A 25,815-nucleotide genomic window follows, 5' to 3' on the forward strand; every position below is an offset into this window, starting at 1 on the left:
GATGGGACCAGAACAGGCACTGGAGAAAAGAGATGGTGCAGTTCTTACCAGGGTGGCAGGTATACCTGGTGGTCTGGGCACCGTGTATTACTTGGAAGGTACAAAAAGATGGTTAGGTGGACCGATACCTTGGTCTTGGTTGTCACACTGGAGAATCCTGATCAGTGATCACTGAGTAAGCGAAGCACCTGAAAGCAAATCTACTGCACAATCGTAGGGACAATGAGGTGGGAGAGAGAGCCTTTTCTGAATACTAAGTAATTATAAACAGCAATACCTGAAGACAGATCCGAGGTGTCAGATGGCTGGAGGAGACAAACACGATTTTAAACAGTGCTGGTGACAGAAATTGTTCCAACCTAAGATGCTATTATGGGTCCAGTAAATGTGGACCCATAACCAGCTTGCTTGACCTACAACAAGTGGGGGGTTCCAGGGGCTTCAGAAATGTACAATTGAATGTGAGACTACTCTGTGAGCGATGTCAGAGAGGTGAGTTCAAACCACTGCCAAACCACCCCTCAGCCTGTGCTTCAACGATTCTGATAGTTAGTATGACTCGGGGATGTTGATTCATTTAAGCTAACATAATGATCCTGCTGTAACCAGATTTGTGATTTTTTTTTTATGTTTAAGTCGTATTTTGCTGGTTTCACATTTAAGTTAAGTAAGTCTGTTTGGGAGCTGACAGTTTCTAAGTGGATGGGGTTTTGAGGGGATAACAGGAGGTGTGAAGCTGCAGAGAGGTGTGTAAGACTGAAACTCTGCTTCCTGGTCCCAACTCTGGATAGTCACGTTTTGGGGGCTTTAATAAATTTGGCCAGATTTCTAGAAATGAGAGCTGCTCCATCCAAAGTGGGATGCATGCCGTGTCTCCTAACAAAACCAGGTTTCCTCCAGAAAGTTTCTCAAGTATCTATAAAGCCCACATCGTTTTTGGGACACCACTTAGACAGCCAGCAATTTAAGGAGGACATGCGGCTAAACAAACTACAGAGTACGACATTGTTTTGGCAAAGTTAAGCACCAGTAATAATTTCAGTGACCTTCGATTGACATAACCAGGTGTCATTACTGCCGATGTGAATGATAATTTTACTGAATTTATGTTTACCCTTAGCCAGCAGTTTAAAATTTAAAGGTAAAAAACTTGGGCGTGAGGCTTGGTAGAGCTCTCCTTCAAGTCTCATGTAAAAGAGACAACAAAGACTGTCTTTTATCACCTAAGGAATAAATCAGACAAGTTTTATCACTTGGCAGTGCAGAGATTGTTGTCCATGTATTTGTGCCTTTGTGCTTGATTACTGTAATGCTCTCCCTACTGGGTTACGGAAGAAAAGTTTTAGAGGTTTACAGATGGTACAAAATGCAGATGCTCACATTTTAACCAAAACTGGGAATTTTGAGCACATTATCCAGTACTGAAATCTCTTCACTGGTTGCCTTGCCAGATTTAAGCAGATTCTAAGGTCCTGTTGCTCACCTACAAGGTATTAAATGGTTTGGCGCCTTCATATCTCTCTGACCTTTTGTACCTCTATGTTCCATCCTGTGCTCTCCGATCTCAGGATACTGGCCTTCTAAAGGTTCCTAAAACCAGAAGAAAAACTACTAGGGAGCCTGCTTTTTTTTTTTTTTTTTGTGGAACAACCTCGCTCAAGATATTAGGCATGCATGCTTTGTGGTTTTCAAATCCAAGTGTTAAACTTGTTCCCCCTGTCCTACATGTGTTAATTCTATGCCTCAAGTTTTTCCTGGTTCTTATTGCTTTTCCATTTTGCTTTATCAGTTTTTAAACTGTATTGTTTATATATATATATATATATATATCTTCAAATAGTTGTTCAGCACTTTGTTTGAAAGTGCTTTATAGATAAAGTTTTTATTATTATCAACACTTGGATCACGCAGGACAGCTGATTCCTCCTTTATTGTATAGATTTTACCAGAGAGTTATGCTCTGCAAGTACATAACACTGTAGCTAGGCTTTTTAGAGGAAACGATACCAAAAAGGAGTACTGAGCTTTGGCAGTTCATGAGGGTCAAATAATGGGTTCTGAGTTGACATGTGGTCTCTGAACCAAGCACACATAGACTTGAAGACTTGGGGACACTCACAATCAAGTATTGCATTGCAGCATAGTCATTTTGTGCTATGTTAAAAAAAATTAAAAAATGGAGATACTGTGCAGAAAAAAAACAGAGCCAGACAGTCATTCTTTGAAAAAACAATTTTATCCTAGAAAACTGTAGTGTAAAGTTATTTTAAAAAATTAGCGTTCTTTCACTACAAAAATAGATTCTAGACTGATGCTAAAACACCCAGCATTGTGAGAGATAGTACCAAAATATTTCCTTGTGTGATCTAAATAGCAGCCAACCCCAGTTACAACAGATCCACAGGTAAAGAGTCATTTATATATTAAAAATATTTCAGCACAATAGTTTATAATTACATTCCTAAATTACAGTATTTATTACCTGCAAAAGCAAAATATTAAAATCAGAACATGCACAAAAATTGCAGTAGTGCATCAGTACCTATGCGTGGTGTAAAGAATGTGTAATGCTAATTAAATGATAAGTCAAAATAACACACGCACACACATCAATCATCTCAGGCATTACTGAACATGTTCCACTGATTTTCTGAATAGCATGGAAGCTCATTAACATTAAAAACCAAAAAAACACTAAAAGTTAAAATCATGCCAACTTTGTCGATATAAATTTAAAAAGTTAAGACATGAAAAAATATAAAGACTATGCATGAAGTGAAAATGCATGATTTGTGTTACATCAATGTTGTATAAACAAACAAAACCAACAAAGAACCCCAAACGAATTAAAATAGTGTCACCTAATTCAGACTGAAACGCGCGTTTCCTCTGCGTTTCAGTGTCTAAAGAATTTGTCAAGTTTTTGTTACAGCAACTTGTTAATTTAACACTTTATAATTTTGGACACAACATGTTTTTGCAGGTAGAAATGGGCTTTCCTACAACAAATCACAAATCTAAACTACACAAAATATTTATCAATGTTATTTAAAATCATCCCCCAAATTTCTTCTTCATGTCTCTATGAGGAGATGAAGGCCAGTAAGATATACAGCAGAGTACAGTGACTAGATGGTGATGCTGGTAGTGATAAAGGCCATTAGAACATCAAGTGAATTTAAACAAACAGTTTTATACCAAACAAAACAGCTCAGTAGCTTCCATGTCAGATGTAGAAGGCTGATTTGAAGGGATCCGGTCACACGCCAGTAATGTGCCTCACCCAGCTTTGGGTTCAAATGGGTGTGGCCATGCTATGGCAGCAGTGTATGGTCCTTAGGCACATGTGGTGTCACTTTCTTCACATTCTTTGCACCATTACTGAGCCAAAGCCCTAGATGTTCAGAAAGCACTTCTGACAAGAGCCTATTGGTGTCTCTATGAAGGGGCCAGTGTGAGCGCAGCATCAGTAAATGGCGGGATGGGTAAGTCTTTGAGGAGAGGGGTCAGGTGTCAGTAGTGTCAGCTAAAATGGAGGCAAGATCTGTTGCTTAGGTCCACTTTAGACATATCAACATGTCGGTTCTCTGTAAAGATATAGCACAAAAACACCATGAACCAACAGATGTGGATTCAAAAATTGATTGCATGTTTTGCATTTGTAGGAAAGAAAGTGCTACAAAGTCTCACCTCAGCTGTTGAGATAGGCTCCTCACGCTACAGCACTTTTCACATTATTCTCCAGGAATGACCTTTGACCAACAGAAAACAGAATCCATTAACACGATTGGTTACAATTGTCCAACTTCATGTTCACCTTTAAAAACCCAAGAGCTATAATCTCAGCATTTTAAAAGTTTATGATACAATTAGAAAAAGACTGAGCAAGTACAGCTTGTTTGCAAGGCTTACTAGGCAAAAGCCTCTTCTCGCTATAAGGAACATAGAACCGTGCCTTAGATTTGCAAGGTTATATTTAAGTAAACCACAAGACTTTCAAAAATGATTTGGATGATTGAGATTGAAGTAAAGATGCATGGTCAAAATGCACAGTGTGATGTTTGTCGTTAATATTGGAGAAATGTTAGAAGAATTTCTGGGTTGAATGAGTTCAATTTTCTATAAGTGAAAATCTGCAAGAAAAAAATGTTGGTAGCTTTTTAAGCCAAAGAATTACGTCAGTTTACTTTTAAAGGTTACTTGGGAAAAATATTAATGGATTCAGAGTTCTGGGATTAACACCAGCATCACAGTAACAACACAGACTGAAGTTGCTCAGTACATTTCCCCCCCCGGAGGTGCACGCTGCAAACACTTCTTACAAGCAGATCTAGCTGCACACTGCAGTCATTTTTCCAGCCTGAGAATGGCACAACATCTTTTTTTTCCTTGTGTAATTTTTGTACAACTACAAAGAATGTGTTTGTGATACTTGCATTTGATCTCCTTCTAGTGACTTCTGGATCTCCTGAAGTACTTCTGAAAAGAAAAAAACAAAACACAAAAAAACAACTGTAACTAACTATTGCTTTTAACAACACCACACTTTGTCATGACTTTGAGCGTTAGCTCAGTCACAACAAGCCAGCTCACTGGGGAAAAAATGAAGTTGTATCAGTCATGTGCTTATATATGGTTCTGAGACATGTAATTTGGATGTTTCAAATGACAATGTGAGTAAGAGGCTGCAGCACCAGCTCAAAAAGGTAGCGTATAATTCAATTACAACTGAAGCCAGATTTCCTTTGAACAACTACAATGTCTGAGGGACATGCTATTTGACCTTCCAGGTCTATATTTCAGGATATTCTCCTGCCTTTGTACTCACTCTCATCATTCAGCAAAGCATGCTCCATAACATGTTTAGCTGCATTTTCTGCAATAGATGGCATGTCAACACAGTCAGCCATAGACAAGGTACGTGTAAAAACAGACAGCACATTTAGCATAGCACAGAATTATAAAACACCTCAGAACACAGAACACACACTCATGTGGCACATGCACATTTACTTACAATGATATTATTTGTTTTTAATTGTTTTACCTGCATCCTCACCATCATGTTTGGCTCTGAAAAGGACAGAGAAGACAGAAAGTAATGACAGCTCATTCTTAGGGATGTCAAAACATATCAATTATTGTAATATGTAAAACATGTAATATTAATATCCTGTTAAAATATTCGTTAAAAGGGGACAATGAACTGGAAGTAAAATGAGTACATTTTGCTGATATAGCCATACTGGCTGATTTCGATCTACAGTCACTGGAAGGTTGATGTCACTTATAAACATTAAGAGACTATATTGGAGCTAGTGATTTATACATTGGGAGGAGGCAAAATATGTTATAATAATAATAATAATAATGGATTGGATTTATATAGCACTTTTCAAGGCACCCAAAGCACTTTACAATCCCATTATTCATTCACTCTCACATTCACACACTGGTGGAGGCTACCACTCAACTATGCGCTTTAGTTGAGCGGTTTTACTTTTCCAGGTGCTGAGGCACGCCTGAGTCAGGACTGTCGGCATCTCTCAGCCTCACGCATTATTTTGGACATTCTATGTCCCAAGAGTGAGTTTCACCAACCAGGGATCAGAACGTCAGACAGCCACTTTGACGGCCATCAAATCCACCAGACCAGACCGCTGTGTCTTTTCCTCTTTTTTTATAAATGCAATTTGCACTTCTGTGTTACACAATATCAGTCTTGCTTCTACCTTTTTTAGCTAACTTCATTTTTACTTTTCTTTCTATCTACACACACTGCACACATCAGTGAGATTTCTATCTAATGTTTATTATTTCTTCACCAGGGTCAGTCTTTACAATCTTTCACTCTCTTTTATATACTATTTGGCATTATTACAATGATTTTACTCCCATTTAACATGGAAGTTGTAACTACCAGCATCATCTAACAACCTGGCTGAAATTGCCCTACAGCAAACTTTTGTATTCAGCAAACACCAACATGATGAAAACAAGGAAACCTATGAGTACCTATGAGTAGATGAAGCTCCATCTGGCTGTGACTGGTGTTGGTTGGAGCAGCCAGAATGAAGTGGAGCCTCCACCAGACAACGAGGCTCCACAACACAGCGGGTCGACAAAGAGAATCTTTCAAACTCAGACGGGGAGATCAGGTAGAAGCCTGAGGGAGAACAACAGCACACAGGAGCTTAGTGAAAGTGGCAAGCGGGGTGGGGGTGGGGGTGGGGGCACCTATGAATGTAGATAAGTGCACTGGCAAAATGACTGTCCATTGAACAACAACAGCAACAAAAAAGCATGACAAAAATCACATTTTAGGAAGAAAATCTCACTTCTAAAAACTCGTGGCAGCAGTTACTGAACAGCATGGATGTAAGCGGCATGAGGGTTCTTTCCATTTAAAACCAACAAACATACAAACGAAACAATCCAGTTTTCATAATAATCTGACAGTAAATGGATCTTTTAATCTGATTAACTTATCCCACAATACAAGTCTGTCGGCATGTACTAACACAAATCACAAAATATACAAATTGTAACCCCAGTTTAGCACCATGAAGCCAGTACTTTTTCTGCGAGCGAAATCAAAGTCGTTCTAAAATCAGGTCTTGTTGTACAGGCATCTTGAAACACCTCACATTCCTTATTTGGGCAGTTATTTTGAAGCGTGTGTCTAAATTTTTTTAAAAGCTGCTTTAGAAATTGCTGTTGCAAAACGCTAACACATATTTTAACTCTGAATTCTCTGACTGTCACATGTTTCTTTAGCTCTTTGTGGAAAGTCAGCAACTTGTTACTGATCCCCATCTCTTCAAATGGCTATTAAGGCTAAAGACTTTAGGCTAGAACAAAGACATACATGACTTCTGAAAACTGCTTCTAGAAGGTCGAGCTAGAGACACATCTGTATTGTTGATGTTATATTCTAAAGAGAATGTATTTAGAGCCCCAGTAAAACAGAGGAAGAGACGTGTGCGCAGGTGTCTCTATACCTTGGCCGTGCTTGGTGAAAACACAAGAAGCGATTCCACTGACGTCCTCTCGGCGGATGCAGGGGTAATGTACCTGCATCTTGACGTGTGGCAGTGACACCACGTGAACATCGCCTTGATTAGTCAGGACCAACAAGCCACTTTCACCATAGTCCTCTGTCCGACTGCTGCCAAACCAGGCCATGCCTACCCGTCGCACTCGAGAGCCATCAACAGCAGTCAGCTTTAATTTCATCTTAGCACTAACTTTTGGCAGCGTGAAAACCTGAACACACAAAACAAATGCATTGGAATAGAGTTTACAAAATTTTAAGAGGATTGAATATTTCTATCCTACACCTCAATAAATAACAGTAATTGTACCGATATTAAAAATTGTGAGCCTAGACCACATAAATGGCATTCTCTCTAGAGCATAGAACAAGCTAAGACACAACAATGCTCAACAAGTGACATGAACCAATAGTAACTGATTTAATTGTTATTTTTGAGGGCTGTAATCTACAGGTCTTTAAAAAATACTACCTGAAAACATAATACTTTTAGAAAAATTTACAAGAAACAAGACATTTTAAGACCACCTTTTCTTTGATATTAACTTTTTAAAGACATCTTAATGACCCACTGCAACCCTAGTGCTCCAAGTCTAACCTTAAACTGTTCCTCAGACACGACCAGGAGGTGGTGTGAGCCCTGCATATCAGGTGCGCGAGCCAGGTCGTGAGCCACCTCCAGGGGCTCAGGGAGAGGAGCCCCATGTCCATCTAACACCACAATACCAACAACAGGAGCGCGGTGCATCAGCTGAATCTCCTTGGCTGAAAATAAAGGTCGCAAATCAGAGACAACTTTACAAGAGGAGGGCAGAGCTGAGAGATCAGGCCACCACAATGTTAAACCTACATAGTTGAGCTGTGACAGGCTCATCTGCTCTATGCTCGACAGAAGGAAGGCGAAGCATGTAGGCAAACACACAGCCACCATTGGTCCCTGCCCATAGGGAGGGTGTGTTATGTGAACCTACAAGAAAATGAGGAGAAACGTAAGGAAATGGAAACAACCCAAAGTTCTGCCCACTATTCATTTCTGTAGCAAGTGCTGTTTACGTACTATAGTACACGTTTAACACGCCAACTCACTGTCAGAGAGGAAGGTGTCAGCAAAGTAGAGCGTCCGTACTAGGCCAGTGAAAGAGTCGTCTGAAGAGCGAGCTTCAATTTTCCTCTGGACGGGAGCCAGCTCCATCTCTGCCAATTCAGCCTCCAGACGAGCATTTGCCTCTTGGAGCTGCTTAGGCAGATATCAATATATATAACACATGCGACAACGGAGAAACACGGTACAGATAGCAGAGTCCTTTTTATGATTCTACCTTAGTAGCAGTGTTAACATGTTGTTTTCTTAGAGAGACTCTGCTACGTCTAATTCGTCTAAAGGATTGTCGCAGGGATTTCTTTATGCTCTTCACTCTGGACAGAGGACCCTCCATGGCCAGCTGATCGCTGGGGTTTAGTGTGCACCTAAAAGTTTGAAAACACAATATGAGCACATATGATATGCAGACAGCTGCACAAATACTTTGCTTACTCCTAAAATGTAACAAACAAACACACAACAAGGCTACAGTTTTTCTCATAACATGTACGGTGACTTGAGCATGAGTGACTGATATATTAGCCTAGGTAAATATTATATCCCTATATCACTTGTACTGTGTTAAAACTGAAGATTTCCTTTGAACATGATGGATGACAGCTGGGACCTGGGCCTGATGCATGAGTGATAACTGATGGATCACTGGGTGGTATCTGGGCTGATGCAGTCTCAGGAGTGGGTGGTAGATAGTACTACGGCCAGCTGCATGAGTCTGCAGGTCAGAGTGACCTGCTGAGAGCCACAGAGGGCAGGTGTGTGTCGCTGTCATAGACTGTCTGGAGTTTGTTTGCGTAACTGTTATTATGATAGCCATTATGGTTTAGATTTGTTTTGGATCAGGTTTTGTCAGGTAGTGGTTGGCACTGTTGCCTCGCAGCAGGAAGGTTTGAATCCACCATCTGGGTGCGTGGCGTTTCCAGAAGACAATAAATGATTTTTTTTTCTCTGTATGTGTTATTGTAGGGTCTACCTTACAATATACAGCCTTGAGGCGACTGTTGTGATTTGACGCTAAATAAATAAAATTGAACTGAACTGAATTGAATTTTCTACCCAGTAGTTAACGAATGGTTGTATCAGTTTTAAATTTTGCAAGTTTGAAAGCTTGGTTACATCCAACTTGCTTCTTTGTACTACGAAAGAAAATGATGGCTAAAACACATCCACTAACATGAAACAGATTTCCTGGAAGCTGTAAACACAGTACAGACACACATGTTTCACATCTTTCTTAATGCTTCTCCTTACTTGATCAGGACACTGTTCTTCTGTTGGTAGTCATATAACCCAAACCCATGACTGGTGCCAAAGGCTATCAGCTTCCACTCTGAGTGCAGTGTGAGAGCAGTGACCACAGCTGGGGGCTGGCACTGGACAACAGCAAAGGGCTGGAAGCCTGCAGGAAACATCACTGGGTCTTCCTGGATATCCAGCTGAGTGTGGCCCTGTGAAGGAAGACGACTATCAAATGCTGGAATATGTAGTTGACGGTGTAACAATAGAAAGGTTTTATGATAGCCTTCAGAGCACACATAGTAAGCTAGTTATTATTGTAAATGCAGCATTTAAAGCCTTTTTAGATCACCTATTTTTGTATGCTGTATATGTTTCTGGATTCTGCAAAGTCTCAACTTTTGAGTTTTGGCTGCTGCTTATTTCTGGAAGTACAACTGACCTTATTTAGACAAGAGGGTGGATTTCTTAGTTATTAATGCTACTTAGCTTGGTTGCAAAGTTGCATTAATTAAATTTTTCATTCAATCATTTTTGTGCCAGACTGCAAAAACACTTTTTGGGGGAGGCATCTGTAGAGAATGAAAACTCTGTTGGAGACAGAGTAGCACTTAGTAAAACTTGTATACAGCATCTCTGAGTGAAATACTAGTATTTCATTAATCTGTTACCTTACCCTTGATAAGTGCATATGTGTATGTGTACAGAACCCATACAGTATATGGATGTAGCTGAGGCCTGCCAGTTTAGACACTGTCACATATAGTGTAATGCAGTAAAACTTAGATTAAAGAAACACATGAACAAAAGGAACCTACAAAAAATTTACAGAGCTCATCTTGAAAAAAAGTTTCACAATGTAGGGCCTAAAACATACGGGTCACGTTACAGTGGCCAGATCAGTCCTTCATCATGTCTACAGCTGCTGCATGTCACTGTAAAAACATAAACAAACATAGCGAGTAATCAGTTCTGTTCTTTACCTTCCATCGAAATCCTTCTTGGCCTTGCAGCAAATCCACAACTTTAGCCTCCACGGTTTGCTCTGCTGCCTCGTCATTCAACTCCAACATTAGGATCTGCAAAGTCAAAATAACAGTGGGAATAATCACAATAATGTGATATCAACGTAGGCCTAAAAGCCTACACACACACACACACACACACACACACACACACACACACACACACACACACACCTTGTAGAACTTCAAGAGGTACTTTATGCACTCTTAGTTAATCAGCCAAAGAGGGTCCAGTTTTCCAGTTCAGCCATGATCCTATCACACACACAATGCACCAGTTGTACTTGGACCTGGTGACATCACCCCCCTTGAAATGACGTTTTGGCCAACCCTTGGCATAGCATTTGTGTTGTACCTCGTTGATCTCTAGTTGTGAGTAGTTTCTTCCAGCTATTTGAACACTGAGCTACTAGTTGTTTTGCTGTTAGTCTAGATGTTGGGTGTGATTCCATAGGTCCCACATCCACTTCCTGTAACCCCTTCCACTGGGATTCCTTGGTAGTAGCATTCCAACAACCCCATATTCTCATACCTTGTGCACTTATGCCTTCTTGTCTTCTGGTTCCTCAACACTGCCGGTATAGCTTTAGTTACACTTCTCTTGCATATATTCCAAGGTAGGCTTGTGTAGCATGGGGGAGTCTTACTGGATACACATGACACAGCATGACAGCCAACCTGGAGTTTGCCAAAAAGCACCTAAAGGACTCAAAATTCTCTGGTCTTATAAGAGAAAGATTGAACTTTTTAGCCTGTAAGCCAAAGCACTATGCCTGGAGGAAACTAGCCATTACAATCCCTGCACTGAAGCATGGTGGTGGCAGCATGATGCTTTGGTTGAGGGAAAAGAGTGTTTATGAATATAAATAAATTCAACACTGAGCGTGAAAAAACGGACTTCTTAAGCTCTACTACGCCTACATATGCAAGAGGGCGTAAGAATCAACAGAAAAATCTAAATTTCTCTCAAACTTCTACAGAAGGTCAAAGGTCAAGAGCAGGCTTTATCATATATACTGACTTACTAGCAAAGTATAATTCTTAAAACTTAACTCTAACTTGACAAGTAAGAGTTTACCTTACTGATGTAAGTTAAGTGCTTAACTTACTCTACATCAGAGATATGACTTAGCCCAACATGACATAGGTCTGTTGTAAAATTCTCAATAGTCACCTGTCCCGCAGTGCCAGCTACAGTCAGATAACCACTATATTTGCAGAGATGGATCTTCTGGATGCCGAGCCTTGGGTCATCACTGTAGGGGTCAAAACAGCCAACCTAAACAGAAACATGACAAGGGTGAAATTTAGAGTAACACCTCTACTTCCAGCTTTGCCTAATATGCTGCTATGCAAGACCTTGATTAACATTCCTCTTTGACATAAATCTTAAAATAAATAACTGCTGTTAATTTAAAGTAAAATAATGTAAAAGATTGTCCATCCATCCATCCATTCACTTCCGCTTATCCTTTTCAGGGTCGCGGGGGGCGCTGGAGCCTATCCCAGCTGTCATAGGGCGAGAGGCGGGGTACACCCTGGACAGGTCGCCAGTCTGTCGCAGGGCCAACACACAGGGACAGACAACCATTCACTCGCACATTCACTCGCACATGCACACCTAGTGGCAATTTGGATTATCCAATTAACCCATCCCCACAAGCTGGGCTTGGTTAGTACTTGTAAAAGATTATGTTAATTTTAATGCTAATTAAGATTAATTATAAATTCATTAGCATGGTTGAATCAGAGCAAGCACGTCCTGGGTTCTAAATAACCATCTGGCCAGAAGCTTACTGTGTGGAGTGCGCTCCTCCCACAGCCCAAAGACATGCACTTAGTGGGGTTATGTATACATAGTTTACTCAGGAATTATTAAAGTATTCTGATTTTAGTGATTCAAAATTGCCCATTGATAATTTTTTTGCATTTAAGAACACTTTTTCTTAAAAAAACAACAACAACAAAAATTACACACACACACACACACACACACACACACACACACACACACACACGCGCGAATTCTAATATTCTAGTTTTGTTGAGAAATGTTATATGCGGTCAAACTTGGAAACCTTGCCATTTATAAAATGCTAACCAACGAGCAGCTCATTTGGAAAGACCTGTGTTTTTTCTATTTGAATATTTATCATTGCTCATTATTCGATTACTCAACTAATTGATGGAATTTGTGATAGAATACCTGAATAATACTTAAAATAAGTCCCAGTGTCGTGACATTTCTTTATATTCACCTTAAAATATAAATGAAAATGTTCTTTTCTATAGATTAGATTAGAAAAACATACCTTTCTAAATGGAGGCCATTCTCCTTCAGTCCCTTGGTTCATGTTGTCATTGGGGTCAGCATCTGTGTGGAATACTCCAGCTGTGCTCAGCTTGTACATGGGATAGAGACAGACTCCTGATGCATCCCAGAAACGAACTGTGCCATCCTCATGCCTATATACACAGCAGCGTTAGAATAATTTTTACAACTTCAAAAAGACCTTTCAATAAATGTGAATGAAGGCAACCGTACTAACCCCGTGAGGAGCAGATCTCTCTGTGGAGGATCTGGGGCCAGGTTCTGACCTCCTGTTACTGGCCACGGCTGACACGAAGAAAGAAAATTAGTAAGAAAACAGTATGAAAACTTGATGTCCTCAACCATCATCTTATATTCAAGATGCACCATTCAAGTTATGATGAACAGCCTTTTAGAGGATTCTTTAGAGTCTCATACAGTGGTAACATATCCCATCAGTAATAATATTGGCACTTAATGGGGTGACTGTATAGCCTGTGTTTTTACAGATTCACAGAAAAAGTGAAAACCTGTCATGCAGTCAGAGAAATATAAATATGACGGGACATTATTTTCAATTTACAAAGATATTTACCTTTTTTGAATAGTGTGCATTCTGATGCTTTCCAGCAGCGAAGATCCTCTCCCACAGTTTGAGGGGAATGGTGGAGACATGATGTGAGCATGTTATGGCTGAACTATGAAGGGGGACCAAGTAAGGAGTCTGTATGATGGGCCAGCCCTCAGTCTGCAAGTCAATAACTACCAGCTCCTCCTCCACCAGGACAACCAGGGCACTGGGCTCTCCTGCAGGAAGATACACAGCAGCTAATAAACTGAGATCTGGGATATGCTTGTGTCTCTTGTCAAAACTGCTCTCATTTTTCTGGGCTGCTGTGATGAATAAAGTACAATTACACAAGAGAGTTATGTTCAAATTTACACAAACCCGTGTCAATTCAAACTGTGGTAACCTTGCCTTATCTGGCAAGTTGTCTTTGGCTACGTTCACACTGCAGGTCTTGATGCTCAATTCCAATTTTTTGATCAAATCCGATGTTTTTGTCTGCTCGTTCACACTACAAATAAAATGTGACAGCAAACGCGCTCTAGTGTGAACGCTCAAGCGCCCGCATGCGCAAAAGAAGACGTCACACACAATGCGCTCTGTTTAGACCCAGAGCAACAGTATGTTTGACTGACGGTCTTAATATAAAGACTTGTTTTGGACTTTACGTTTCCCAATTTTGCTTTAAGTTATAAAGTTATTTTGTTATTTACAAATGGCCTAATAATGATCCTTATTGCTGTTTTAGAGAGGAGCGGTGGTTCAAAGGATAGTTGGAAATTTCTGTCAGAATCTGCAGATTATACAGTACAAATAAAATGTTGACGTTCCTCCAACGTTGTCTTCCCAACAGTTTCACTAACATCTACACTGGATGGCCAGGAAGCGTTCATATGACATGGATATGGGTCGCATAGGGTCAAAAAAGTCAGATTTGATGCGCTTTCGCCCGCAGTGTGAACGTAGCCTTTGTCTGTGTGTGGTGTGGTCAGGTGATCAGAGATTGGGAACACCTGGGTACAGTATTGGTTGGTATAAGAGTACGCTCTACTTGTTCCCTCAGAAAGAGCGATTCCTCTGCTCCTGAGGATCATGTGCTGTAAAACTGTTTTGTTGTTTTTATCCAAATATTTAACTCACCAAGCTAGCTCATATGCAAAATTCCAACCCTACTGACTGACACATCTCATGTTCAGCTCAGTTCATTTCAAATAAAGCCGTTTATTCTTTTACCTGACTAACTACATCACCTACCGTTACTTGTTATCACTTTTTAGCCAATTGTGACATAACAAATAGCACTACATGGTTCAAAGCAATTAACTGACTCACTTTCTAATAGGCCCAAAAACTCTTGACTGTTATTGAGTGTTATTTTTTTCTAATGGGGGATTTGACATCATTTGTCTTTTCTACATTTGGTTTATGAGTATTCCCCCCAAATAACATCAATATCATGATTAATATGTTTTGGCATTTAAACTGTGTTCATTAATGTTTGTTCACTTATTATAACTGCGTCCTTCTACACAGCAACAAAGTAACAAAGTCTAAGTAAGTTAAACACTGAAGCAGTGTTCCCCTGTGTATTTAGTATGTTTGTGCACTCTTTATAGGACCTAACAACATCAGAGACTGGGGAACATAGATCTTCAATGCTGTCAAATACTTTAAGAGTCCCATATTTAAATGTGCTGTAATTTTGTTGCCAGTTTGTTGGTGTGTGTGGCCTGCCTGTGTGCTCCGGTCCATCTCTAATGACGAAGAAGTCGATGATCCTGGAGGTAAAGTCCAAGGCCACGTGTTTTTTACCATGGATCACTGTAATACAGTGTCTGTCCCCATAACTGGCCCTGGGCATACCACCACTGAACAGCAGGAATGGAGGCCTACACAAACACGCAAACATACGTACACACAAGGTTCAAGTTCAGTTCCATTTGTTCAGTGATTAATGTGTAACAGCGGCTCACATAACATATCTGAGAAGTTAAATATTAGAAAGGTGACGACATCACTTTCACTGAAGGAAGCTGACAAAAAGATTTATTTCACCGGTGGATGATGTCATCTTACCCTTCTTCTGTAGGGAGCTGAACTATTTTAGAAATGGCCTTGCAGGGAAAATGTCCTGCAATTATAAAACACAAGTAACCATGAGGCCTAAACCTTTTTACTTTATGATTAATAAAACAGTGGAGAGCTTCCTCTTTACCATAAGGAATGTCTGATTTCTCTTCCTCGTTCGTGTCCTGCCCCCCCACCATCCATCGACAATAGCTTCCATCGCTGTGTGAACTCAGAATGTACTTTCCGTCCTCAGTCCAACACACACTCTCCAGTTGCTATGGTTAGATTACACAGTATTCAGTATTCAGTCAGTTTATATACTGGCAGCTGGTGTTCTGTTCAGGCGTACGTTACATGACAGGTACCTGTGTGGCAGGAATGTGCTGGATGGCAAGTTTTTTCTCCAAATCCCAGATGACCATGAGGCCACGTCCATAGCCAATGATGACCTGATCTGGATAGACCGGGTTCTCTTGTAAGGCCTCAACGTGTTCTAGATTTCTGCGACCGATGTAGTCATCAGGTACGCTGTACACAACAAGCAGAGGAAATAATTCAAGAGAATATCAGTCTTATTATTGATGCACAGGGGATGACAGGCAATATATTCTATTATACTGAGCAGTGTTGGGAAGGTTACTTTTAAAATGTTACTCCCCAACACTGATACTGTGTGACAGCAGTTTAGCAGGAACACTTTTTTAAACACTTGAAGTGAGCAGACTGATATTTATAATGTACAGAGTGCTCATTTCCACTGTAATACAAGCTCTGAAAGTGACTAAAGAATAGGGCTGTTCGATATAACGATATATATCGGATGACGATATTAAAACGTCTGTCGTTTCATTTTACGCCATCGTTTGTTTCGTGGTGTCGCAAAATAAACTGTTTACAGCAATATTTGTTCATCGTTTTGATGGTCACTGTAGTGGCTATATTCATTTCTCTTTCTCTTATATTTAATATAACCACACTACGGACAGACAAGCGCCTGTTTTTATGGGTTGTCGTTAGCAACAACGACGGTAAAACGGGGCGACAGAGGTTTTATATCGGGATATGAGATTTTGGTCATATCGCACAGCCCTACTAAAGAATAATGTACATTTCCAGACAAACTGTAGTGTTGAGCTTAGGGATGGGTGTCGAAAACCGGTTCTTGTTGAGAACCAGCTCCCACTGTTTCAATTCCTTGGAATTGTTTGCCATTTTTGCAAACGATACCCTTATCGATTCCAGTCGCCCCGAATGACGTCACCACGTTGTGGAGCCTCATTTACCAGGCAGGAAACATGGCGGCTCAAATGCTCAAAAGTTTGGTTATACTTTACGAGAACGGATGACAACAGGGCAACTTGCAACACTTGCAAAGTAGATATTTCATTTAAGGGAGGAAACACTACGAATATGCAAAAGCATTTGCTGACAAAACGCGTGATAACCTGAACTGAATGTCGTGTTTTTAATTCCGCTCCGGACTCGTGAATCTCAACCCAGCAGCAGCGGTAACGTTTGCACGTCCTCTCCCATTAATGCGGCAGGTAAATAATCAACTAACAGTGCATATTATGTTAGCGCGATCTGCCTTATTACAAAACCATTACTGTGCATTTAGTGACCATGATGAGAGAGACTGACAGAGTCTGGCTCAGATGCTGGCAGTTCTCGCTGCAGTCTACCGGTAAAATCTCCTTTCAGGCCAGGATAGACGAATGTCACTGAGCAGAGACTCAGTTTGTGGTAAAAGGTTTGCACCCGTTTGCCACAGCAGATGCCCCCGATTTTCGGTAAGTGTGTTTAATTGTAGGCAGGGACATTACTGGATATTCTTGTGTAATTGCTACAGAATAATTTATGTTATACTTTGTTATTGCTACAGAAGAATATTTATTTTATTATTTTACATTTTTCCCCCGGGGACCCTGTGACACCCCATTGAAGAGCCGTAGGCTGGATCTCTTAAGATCTCACTGTTGGGTTTGTAAGGCCATGTTACTCCTAAATTTCTATTTTGTTCAAAGAGAAGATATAAAACAAAGTTCTAAGCTAATCGACCTTAGTGTTCTCCTTTTTGAAAAAGAATCGATAAAGAATCGAATCGTTAAACAGAATCGAAAATGGAATCGGAATCGTGAAAATCTTATCAATACCCATCCCTAGTTGAGCTACAATCTGCTCTATCCAGCATTCAGCCACAAGTGCAAACAGCAGCTAAATACAATATTTTATGTGACGAGAAGGATATTTCTTGTTCCTAGCAGAAAACAAAATTTTAAAACAACAAAACTAACGCAACAATAGGTGCTTTCAAACAGAAAAAACTCCCTCTAGTAACTTTAGCAGTTTCACTTTTTTTTATTTTTTTTATGTCTATGCTGCAGAAACTAACAACTGTCATAGTCCTTAGCAGCATATAGTATGCAACTGTCTGTAACATGTGTTTTAATTTGCCTACCTGCTGGCAATTTGGTCAAGGCTGATGTTCCTCTCTTCCAGCTCTCTGAATCCTGGAACTTCAACTACAAATACATGTCCACCTTCTGTCCCCAACAGCAGCAGCTCACCTGAGGAGTGGGCCAGTACTGCTGTCACTCTGGTCACGCTTGGAGGGGCACTGAGAGGAGGAGGAGGAAGGAGAAAAGTGGCATCACTTGGCAACTTTTTGATCAAAGGCATGGGTAGATGTCCTGTGACCTGTACAACTAAGCAAATTCTACATATTCATATCTCTTCTTTATCTGGCTTTACTTAGCTTAACAAGTCAAATAATAATAATAATAATAACAATAACAATAACAATAATAATAATAATAATAATAATGGATTGCATTTATATAGCGCTTTTCTAGGCACCCAAAGCGCTTTACAATTCCACTATTCAGTCACACACTGGTGGAGGCAGCTACAGTTGTAGCCACAGCTGCCCTGGGGCAGACTGACAGAAGCCAGGCTGCCATATCGCACCATTGGCCCCTCTGGCCAATAGGCCATTTCTCAAAAAGGTTACTGTGGAGAAAGGAAAATGATAGGTGGAAATATGTGGTTTACCCAGGTGGTCCAGTCAGTGTGAAGCGTCCTATTTCAAGAAGTTCCGAAAGTCCATTGTGTCCTCTTAGAGTCCACATGTGCAAACTGTTGTCATCCAGCAAAGTAACCAGCTCAACCTGAATAAGAGTCACAAATAATCAGAGATATAATAAAATGTATTCCCTGATACACACTATTGAGAACAGCACTATAGTACAAGCAAGCTCAATAAAACAAAATTCTGCTAGCATTCTATGTTGTGTGATTTATATCAAACATTACCTGGTGGGGCATGAAGTGCACCTGTGTGACAGCAGCATTCTCATCATGTAGCCCCATGAACTCCACACCTGGAGCTCCATATCTGAACAATGGTTAAGCACAGACTCCATTTATCATAGTTGCAATCATACTAACATACTAGCACACTGGGAAGAGCTAAGCTAATGCACATTTGGTAAGATGGTCTATTTTACACAGAGAAATCCAAAACTTTAAGTCCTAATTTCAGGAAGGCATCTCAGTGTTTGAGGGGACGCCAAGATACTATGTACAGGGAATTAGAGCCAGAAATCTTCTTGCTTTAGAAGTCACAACTTAGACCTCCTCTCTCCTTTGGGTGGCGCTGTCACTTGGTGTTCCCTCTCTCTGCAGTAGAGGATCACTTCCTGGTCCAACACACAGTGGTGTTTTTGTGCAGCAATTTAATTAAAAACTAATAGATAACTTATTTATTTCATAGTGTAATCTTCACATGCTTCATCCAAAGCACACACTCTGTGTATTCACTTGCTAATTTATAGTCACAGTATTCACTCACTGTGTCTTTAAGGACTCGCTAGCAGCATGGCCTCTTCACCTGTCCCTCCTACACTTTCCTGCTTGTTGTGTCACATGTTTAGTTACTCCTCAGCCTCCTTTAGCAGTAATCCTACTTGTACTATATGTAGCCTATTTGCAGCTCTGGAGGCTCCAATTAGAGACTCCACATACAGCATCCACATCTGCACCACGAGTAAAACAGTGAAATGTGGATTATTAAACATTAGGCCTCTCTCTCCCAAGTCTCTGTTAGTACATGACTTAATAATTGATCAACAAATTGACTTACTCTTCCTTACAGAAACCTGGTTACAGCAGGATGATTATGTTAGCTTAAATGAATCAACCCCCCCCCCCCGAGTCATTCTATCTGAAACCTTGAAGCAGGCCGAGGAGGAGGTGTGGCAGCAATTTTCAACACCAGCTTATTAATCAACCAAAGACCAAGACAGAGTTTTAATTCATTTGAAAGCCTGATGCTCAGCCTTGTCCACCCCAGCTGAAAAACTCAAATAACAGTCTTATTAGGGCAGGGATAACTCTAGGTAGAGTGGTGGTCCCCATAATCAGAAGGTCGGGGGTTCGAATCCTCTGTACCCTGAGGTACCCCTGAGCAAGGTACCGTCCCCACACACTACTCCCTGGGCACCCAGTGGCTGCCCACTGCTTCACTGAGTGAGTAGGTTAGATGCAGAGAGGATTTTCCCCACGGGGATCAATAAAGTATACATTATTATTATTATTATTATTATTATTGTTATTATTAGTTATCTATCATCCACCTGGGCCTTACACTGAGTTTCTGTCTGATTTCTCAAGACTTTTTATCTGATTTAGTGCTCAGCTCAGATAAAATAATTATTGTGGGTGATTTTAACATCCACGTAGATGCTAAAAATGACAGCCTCAACATGACATTTAATCTGTTATTAGACTCAAGTTGACCTCTCTCAAAACGAACCCACCCACCACTTTAATTACACTCTAGATCTTGTTTTAACATATGGCATAGAAACTGAACATTTAACAGAGTGATGGATACAGTTTGATAGCCCCGGAGCGAGTGCCAATGGCCAGCAGCTTCAAGGAGGGACTGTAGCCCAGAGCACTGGGCTGGTGGGGGAATCCATGCTCCACTGTCTGAGGAGGAGAGTGAAAAGATGAGGGTGAGAAAGAACTTTGACAAAAGAGCCAAGGACAGAGACAAGAGTGTACAGAACAATACCAGCTTTAAGAAATGCCCTCATACATCTCAATAAATGTCAGAATTCACAGCTAATGATTTTAATCAGAGTTTAACAGTCAGCAGCAGTGTCTAATATTTATATTTATTTCACTGGCTCCCCAGTCCAATATATCACGCTTTTACTGGATGTTTTACTGGTCTGGAAAATTAAGTCTAGAACCCACGGACATGACCAACTACTATGTTTGTACATTTGGCGTACTCTGCCAGGCTGCGGCCGCTATCAGTCTGTATATGCAAGAGCAAAAATAAGAACTTGACTCAAAACAAAATGTAAAAATACTGGTGGCAGGGAGTGGTAAAAATATATCCTACGTGACTTGAGTCACATATGCTACATTTAGTACTTTGAGTTATCACATTTACAAAACATGACATTGAGTCACTGAGATTCAAACTGGTCTAACTTTAGTAGATACACCTATGGTTGCAATTCTGCTTGCATTATCGCATTCACAACAATCCACACCGCCTGCCAACTTGCCGGGCAGGGTAACGACAACCCCTAACCAGCTTTCTACGGCTGAGGGGTTAAAAAAAAAAAAAAAAGCATTTACTCATAACTACTAGGGTCATCCACACAGCACAGTAATGTTGGAAGGAAATGATAAAGTTAAAATAAGATTACAACAATGGAAGGAGCACACAAATCAAAGTGCCTTAAGTGTCGTTGTTTACTGGAAGCAATCTTTAGCCACAGAACAAGCTATAATGGGAATCTGTCACAATGACACCCAACAAACAGCCACTATCACAGCAGCTAGATGTCTTTATGCCAAGCTGGCGAGTCGTATTAGAATTCTTAGTTTTGAAAACACGCCAGGAGGACCAGGAGGAATGAGTGTTTGAGAGCAACATCTCAGATTGGACATGTAAAGGTATACATAAATGTTCCAGTGTTAATTTTGATGCAAATTTTGATTTTGTTTTAGTCATAATTTAGTTTTATTTGATTAAATATCATAAGATTGTTGTAGACCAATTCATTTGACAAAAATAGAAAGTATAAAAGTTTGTTGTGTTTTTAACCGGTGAAAGTTGCTCTATGCGCCGCGGTTTGCAAAGTGTCTGACTTTCCTTGACATGAAATGTGTCCATATGATTACTCTTCTGACATTTTGTTGTTTTTTCATGAGACGGGGAGCTCGCCCAACCTTGTCTGTCAGCGGCAGATCAAATTGTGCACGTCTAACTTTGCATAAGATAACTTCTAACTGGATCATCATCCCTTCTTTGTACACAACACAATTCATTCTGATTGGACCTCGTCTCTCTTCATCTTGTTTTTATTCGTCAATAAAATTGTCAATAATATTGTCAAAACATTTTTTCTTTCGCATTAGGTTTTACATATAGTTATTGTCTTTTTTCATCAGAAAAAGACCAAAAGTATCATGATAATTACTAGTCAACAAGCAAAACACTGAAACGAACACCTGTGTCTACACATATATAGGTGTTATATCTGCAGGGCACAAGCATCTTTTATGCAGAAAGTGCGTCATCATTATGATTACAATTATCTGTAAAATGAGTGCAGTGTTTATGCGCCACATACAGCCCACTTTGATCTTAAGTGGCCCAGACCAGTGAAACTCTCCTTTCCCACAGTGTAAAGAAGTTACATATTTAACAGTTTTTTTTAATATGACCATTTTTTAAAACTGTAGTCATAAAAAAACCAAAACAAAACACATTTCGATAGTAGAAATATAACTGTAAAAGCTGTAAAACCTATGACTACAGACATTTCTGCATCTCTGCCATTCAAAGACATTTTGTATACAGTTTTTTAATGTAATATTCAATACTGAACTGTAAATTTAGTCTTTTTCAAGGGAGGAGTTTTTTGATTTTTTTCACTGTTTTAATAAAAGCTCTATTTTTATGCATTTACTACCACTACAGAGAACACACACGATTTAAAGCCTGGACAAGTTTGAAACCTTTTGTCCTCCACAATGACCTGCTAGCATTTAAATCCGACTCTCCTGTCTCTCTATGTAACTGGCTACACCACTACACGTGCTGTCTTTGGAACGTCCGCCCTCTTCCTTCTTTCACATAATGGTATGATCCCAGTCTGTCTTTGCATGTGATTGGCCACATGGAGTACCCATCAAAAATAAAGTTCCACCACTGCCTGCATGGATTCTCAACAGGGCTGAAGATTCGGCTTCCACATTAATAACTGACATATAAAATGATCCTGCGGGTTGTATGTAATTGTATCGTAGACAGTAAGTTTGACACCCCTGGTTTAGATGCACTGAAATAATCAGGTGGCACTGCTTTCTCCACTAAGCTTCTTCATTGTCACTTGGTTATTGTTAGTGGATTAGAAAAACCAGAGGGCTATAATATTGTTAATGTTAGGATCAACCTAATTACATCGCTATGGTTACTTAAGCTGGATACCTACACTGGTTAGAGTTCAAAGTTTGACATTTGTATGGATTCTAAAAGGCACCGCACTTATATTAATTATTTGACATTCTGTCTGAAATGTATATATTCTTAGCTGAGATAAGTCAGGTTCTTAAGTATTTGAAAAATGATAATTTTTGGAATTACATTCTGAACACCAGAGTACTAAAAATGGAAACCATGTATAAAAGTGGTTGTATTCCATAACAGTTAAGTCAATATTTTTGTTAAAGCCCTTGAATTAAAGCTGAGTGCTTGCACTTCAATCACGCCTCTGTTGTTTGATTTAAATGGACCATGGTGGTGTACAGACAAAAATCACGAGAAAAGAAACTAATATATAAATTTAAAGTGAACAGCTTACTTGATCTTGTTCTGGTTACTTTTATTTTCTGTTTCTGCTTAGTAACCTGGTCACTTGAATGTATATCATGACTGCAGATAGTTCAGAGTCTCCTGAATGATTTTTGTCTTCTTCTTCTCATCACTCACATTGAACCACATCACTACAGATGGCAAACTGTGTGGTATGGTCTAATTTACTTGCCTTATTAAAAGCAAAGAGTTCCTGTTTTAGCCGATCCCTCTGGGACTCTTGACCGTGCCGCCTGAACCTTTTCATCCTGTCAATACCGGTGTGCAGCCAGAAGGCCCGCTGACACTTGCTGGCTGGAGGAGAGACAGGAGATAGAGGTAGATGATCCAGCTTGAAAGTAAAAGTTTCAGAGAGGAGAAAAAAGGGCATGTTATTAGACAAATCCTCTAGTTCACACCTTTGTTATTCCTTAGTGAAAAGCAAATATTGATATTCTATTTATTTAAAACAATCAAAACATGTCTTCTTCCATAAGCGTGTTCTCCAGCCACAATTCAGAGATGAATAACACCATCAGATACACAGCCACATTAATCAGTCCAGCTGCCTTCCAAAAAAGTACAGAGTGGCTCATGTTTTTTCTTGCATCAACACACAACCAGCAGTTTCAAGGAAAAAGGGGTTACTAGGAGTACCAAAACTTTTGCTTCACTAATGTCTATAGAAACCTATTAAACAAAATACATGAGACCTGGGTGTCATAAGGCCCCTGGCTACATGTTTGGTTGTCTGTGAAGTCACTGGGAAATTAGGATTCAAATGTAAATGTATTCATCATTTGTCCCATTTCAGCGACCAAACATTCTTCTCCATCTGAGATTTTGTGTGAAATCATAATACAACCGCTATTTAATGTAGATGCTGTGTGTTACAAGTGGTTCTTCACACAAACGTTGCACAAAACCTTCTGCTAATGCCAGCTATATCTTTTGGTGCTCATAACTTTTATACTTTTTGAGATGATATAATAATAATAATAATAATAATAATGGATTGCATTTATATAGCGCTTTTCGGGCCCCGAAAAGCGCTTTACAATTCCACTATTCATTCACTCTCACATTCACACACTGGTGGAGGCAGCTACAGTTGTAGCCACAGCTGCCCTGGGATAGACTGACAGAAGCTACCATATTGCGCCATCGGCCCCTCTGATATTAAGCTTTTTATGCTATTTTTGGCCCATTTTGCTGAATGGGACCACATTATCAGTGTGATCACCAGTTTTGCTTGCCGGGCTGAACCGTGTTTTAGCTCAGTAAGATGAGCAGCCGTTCTCAGACCGGGAGGCCCGGGTTCAAATCCCGCTCATGGCAACATTTCTTTAAGTTCACAGTTAAACTTCTTTCAACATAAATTTTACCCCTTCACCCCTTTTCAGCAGAATTTTCAGTTTTTTTCCACCCCTTTTCAGCACCTTTTTAACTGTTTTGAGCAGAAACCTCTTTTCAGCAGAATTTTCGCTTTTTGGTCTGTTTTCAGCGGAATTTTCAGTGTCTTCACCTCTTTCAACACAATTTTCTGTTTCCTCATCTCTTTTCAGCAGAAAGTTCAAAAAGTTCACCTCTTTTCAACAGAATTTTCAGCTTTCTCACTTCTTATCAGCACAAATCTCACGCTCTTCTGCTCATTTTAGCAGAATTGTCAGTTTCTCCTTCTCGATTCAATTTCCGGAAAACCAGTTTAGCTCACTGACACGAGTAGCCGCCTTGAGACCAGAAGTCCCGGGTTCGTACCCTGCTCAGGGGAAATTTTCTGTTCAGCAGACAGTTCAAAATTTTCACCTCTTTTCAGCACAAACTTCAGCTTCTTTACATCTTTTCAGCAGAATTCTTTGCTTCTTGGTCTGTTTTCAACAGAATTTTCAGTTTCTTTACTTCTTTTCTGCAAAATTTTCTGTTTCTTCAGCTCTTTTCAGCAGAAAGTTCAAAAGTGAGATGAGCAGCCACCTTGAGACCAGGTGGCGCAGGTTCAAATCTGACCTGTGGCTCTTGCCGCACATCTTCCCTCCTCGCACTCTCCCTGCTTTCTTGACGCTCTTCAGTGTAATCTTTTAAATAAAGCACTTTTCAGCAGAGTTCAGCTTCTACACAGTGTTTTCAGCAGATAGTTCTCCTTTTTCTGCTTTTTCAGATTCCACTACACGGCATTCACACTGCATTTTCGCAGGAAATGCAACTTTTTCTAGTTGTCATTAAATATTCTGCCTTTAGGACTTATCATTAGTAGTTTCAAAATTATTTCCTACCATCAGTAAGCAGACAATACCCAATTAAACACCTCCTTTAAACCTTGTGAACTAGACAAATTATCTACTCTAATGGACTGTCTTAAGGAAATAATGGCTCAAGAGTTGGGAGTTTGCCTTGTAATCGGAAGGTTGCCGGTTCGAGCCCCGGCTTGGACAGTCTCGGTCGTGTCCTTGGGCAAGACACTTCACCCGTTGCCTACTGGTGGTGGTGGTGGTGCCTCTGTCAGTGCGCCCCAGGGTGGCTGTGGCTACAATGTAGCTTGCCATCACCAGTGTGTGAATGGGTGGATGACTGGATGT

General features: G+C 40.1%; 1 protein-coding gene across 1 annotated transcript in view; it reads right to left on the reverse strand.

Annotated features, from left to right (window-relative positions):
• Nucleotides 1–2,227: 2,227 nt before the first annotated feature.
• Nucleotides 2,228–25,815, reverse strand: part of llgl2 (LLGL scribble cell polarity complex component 2) — a 44,464-nt gene continuing 20,876 nt past the window's right edge. Inside the window, exons 2-27 of the mRNA XM_005749522.2 lie at nt 23,436–23,557; nt 20,258–20,355; nt 18,676–18,757; nt 18,415–18,530; nt 17,822–17,980; nt 15,729–15,891; nt 15,509–15,638; nt 15,370–15,424; nt 15,028–15,182; nt 13,321–13,532; nt 12,964–13,031; nt 12,727–12,880; nt 11,589–11,693; nt 10,373–10,468; nt 9,405–9,601; nt 8,374–8,521; nt 8,141–8,288; nt 7,905–8,021; nt 7,653–7,819; nt 7,002–7,266; nt 6,016–6,166; nt 5,048–5,073; nt 4,829–4,876; nt 4,437–4,479; nt 3,691–3,752; nt 2,228–3,587 (exon numbers count right to left, since the gene is read on the reverse strand). Of these exons, the coding sequence (XP_005749579.1) occupies nt 3,713–3,752; nt 4,437–4,479; nt 4,829–4,876; nt 5,048–5,073; nt 6,016–6,166; nt 7,002–7,266; nt 7,653–7,819; nt 7,905–8,021; nt 8,141–8,288; nt 8,374–8,521; nt 9,405–9,601; nt 10,373–10,468; nt 11,589–11,693; nt 12,727–12,880; nt 12,964–13,031; nt 13,321–13,532; nt 15,028–15,182; nt 15,370–15,424; nt 15,509–15,638; nt 15,729–15,891; nt 17,822–17,980; nt 18,415–18,530; nt 18,676–18,757; nt 20,258–20,355; nt 23,436–23,510 (3,018 nt within the window). The 5' untranslated portion in view covers nt 23,511–23,557 and the 3' untranslated portion in view covers nt 2,228–3,587; nt 3,691–3,712. The remainder of the gene's footprint in view (nt 3,588–3,690; nt 3,753–4,436; nt 4,480–4,828; nt 4,877–5,047; nt 5,074–6,015; nt 6,167–7,001; nt 7,267–7,652; nt 7,820–7,904; nt 8,022–8,140; nt 8,289–8,373; nt 8,522–9,404; nt 9,602–10,372; nt 10,469–11,588; nt 11,694–12,726; nt 12,881–12,963; nt 13,032–13,320; nt 13,533–15,027; nt 15,183–15,369; nt 15,425–15,508; nt 15,639–15,728; nt 15,892–17,821; nt 17,981–18,414; nt 18,531–18,675; nt 18,758–20,257; nt 20,356–23,435; nt 23,558–25,815) is intronic.

Source organism: Pundamilia nyererei, unplaced genomic scaffold (assembly GCF_000239375.1).
Source record: "Pundamilia nyererei isolate P.nyererei 1_Seehausen unplaced genomic scaffold, PunNye1.0 scaffold00248, whole genome shotgun sequence".
In the NCBI taxonomy this organism is placed as follows: domain Eukaryota; kingdom Metazoa; phylum Chordata; class Actinopteri; order Cichliformes; family Cichlidae; genus Pundamilia; species Pundamilia nyererei.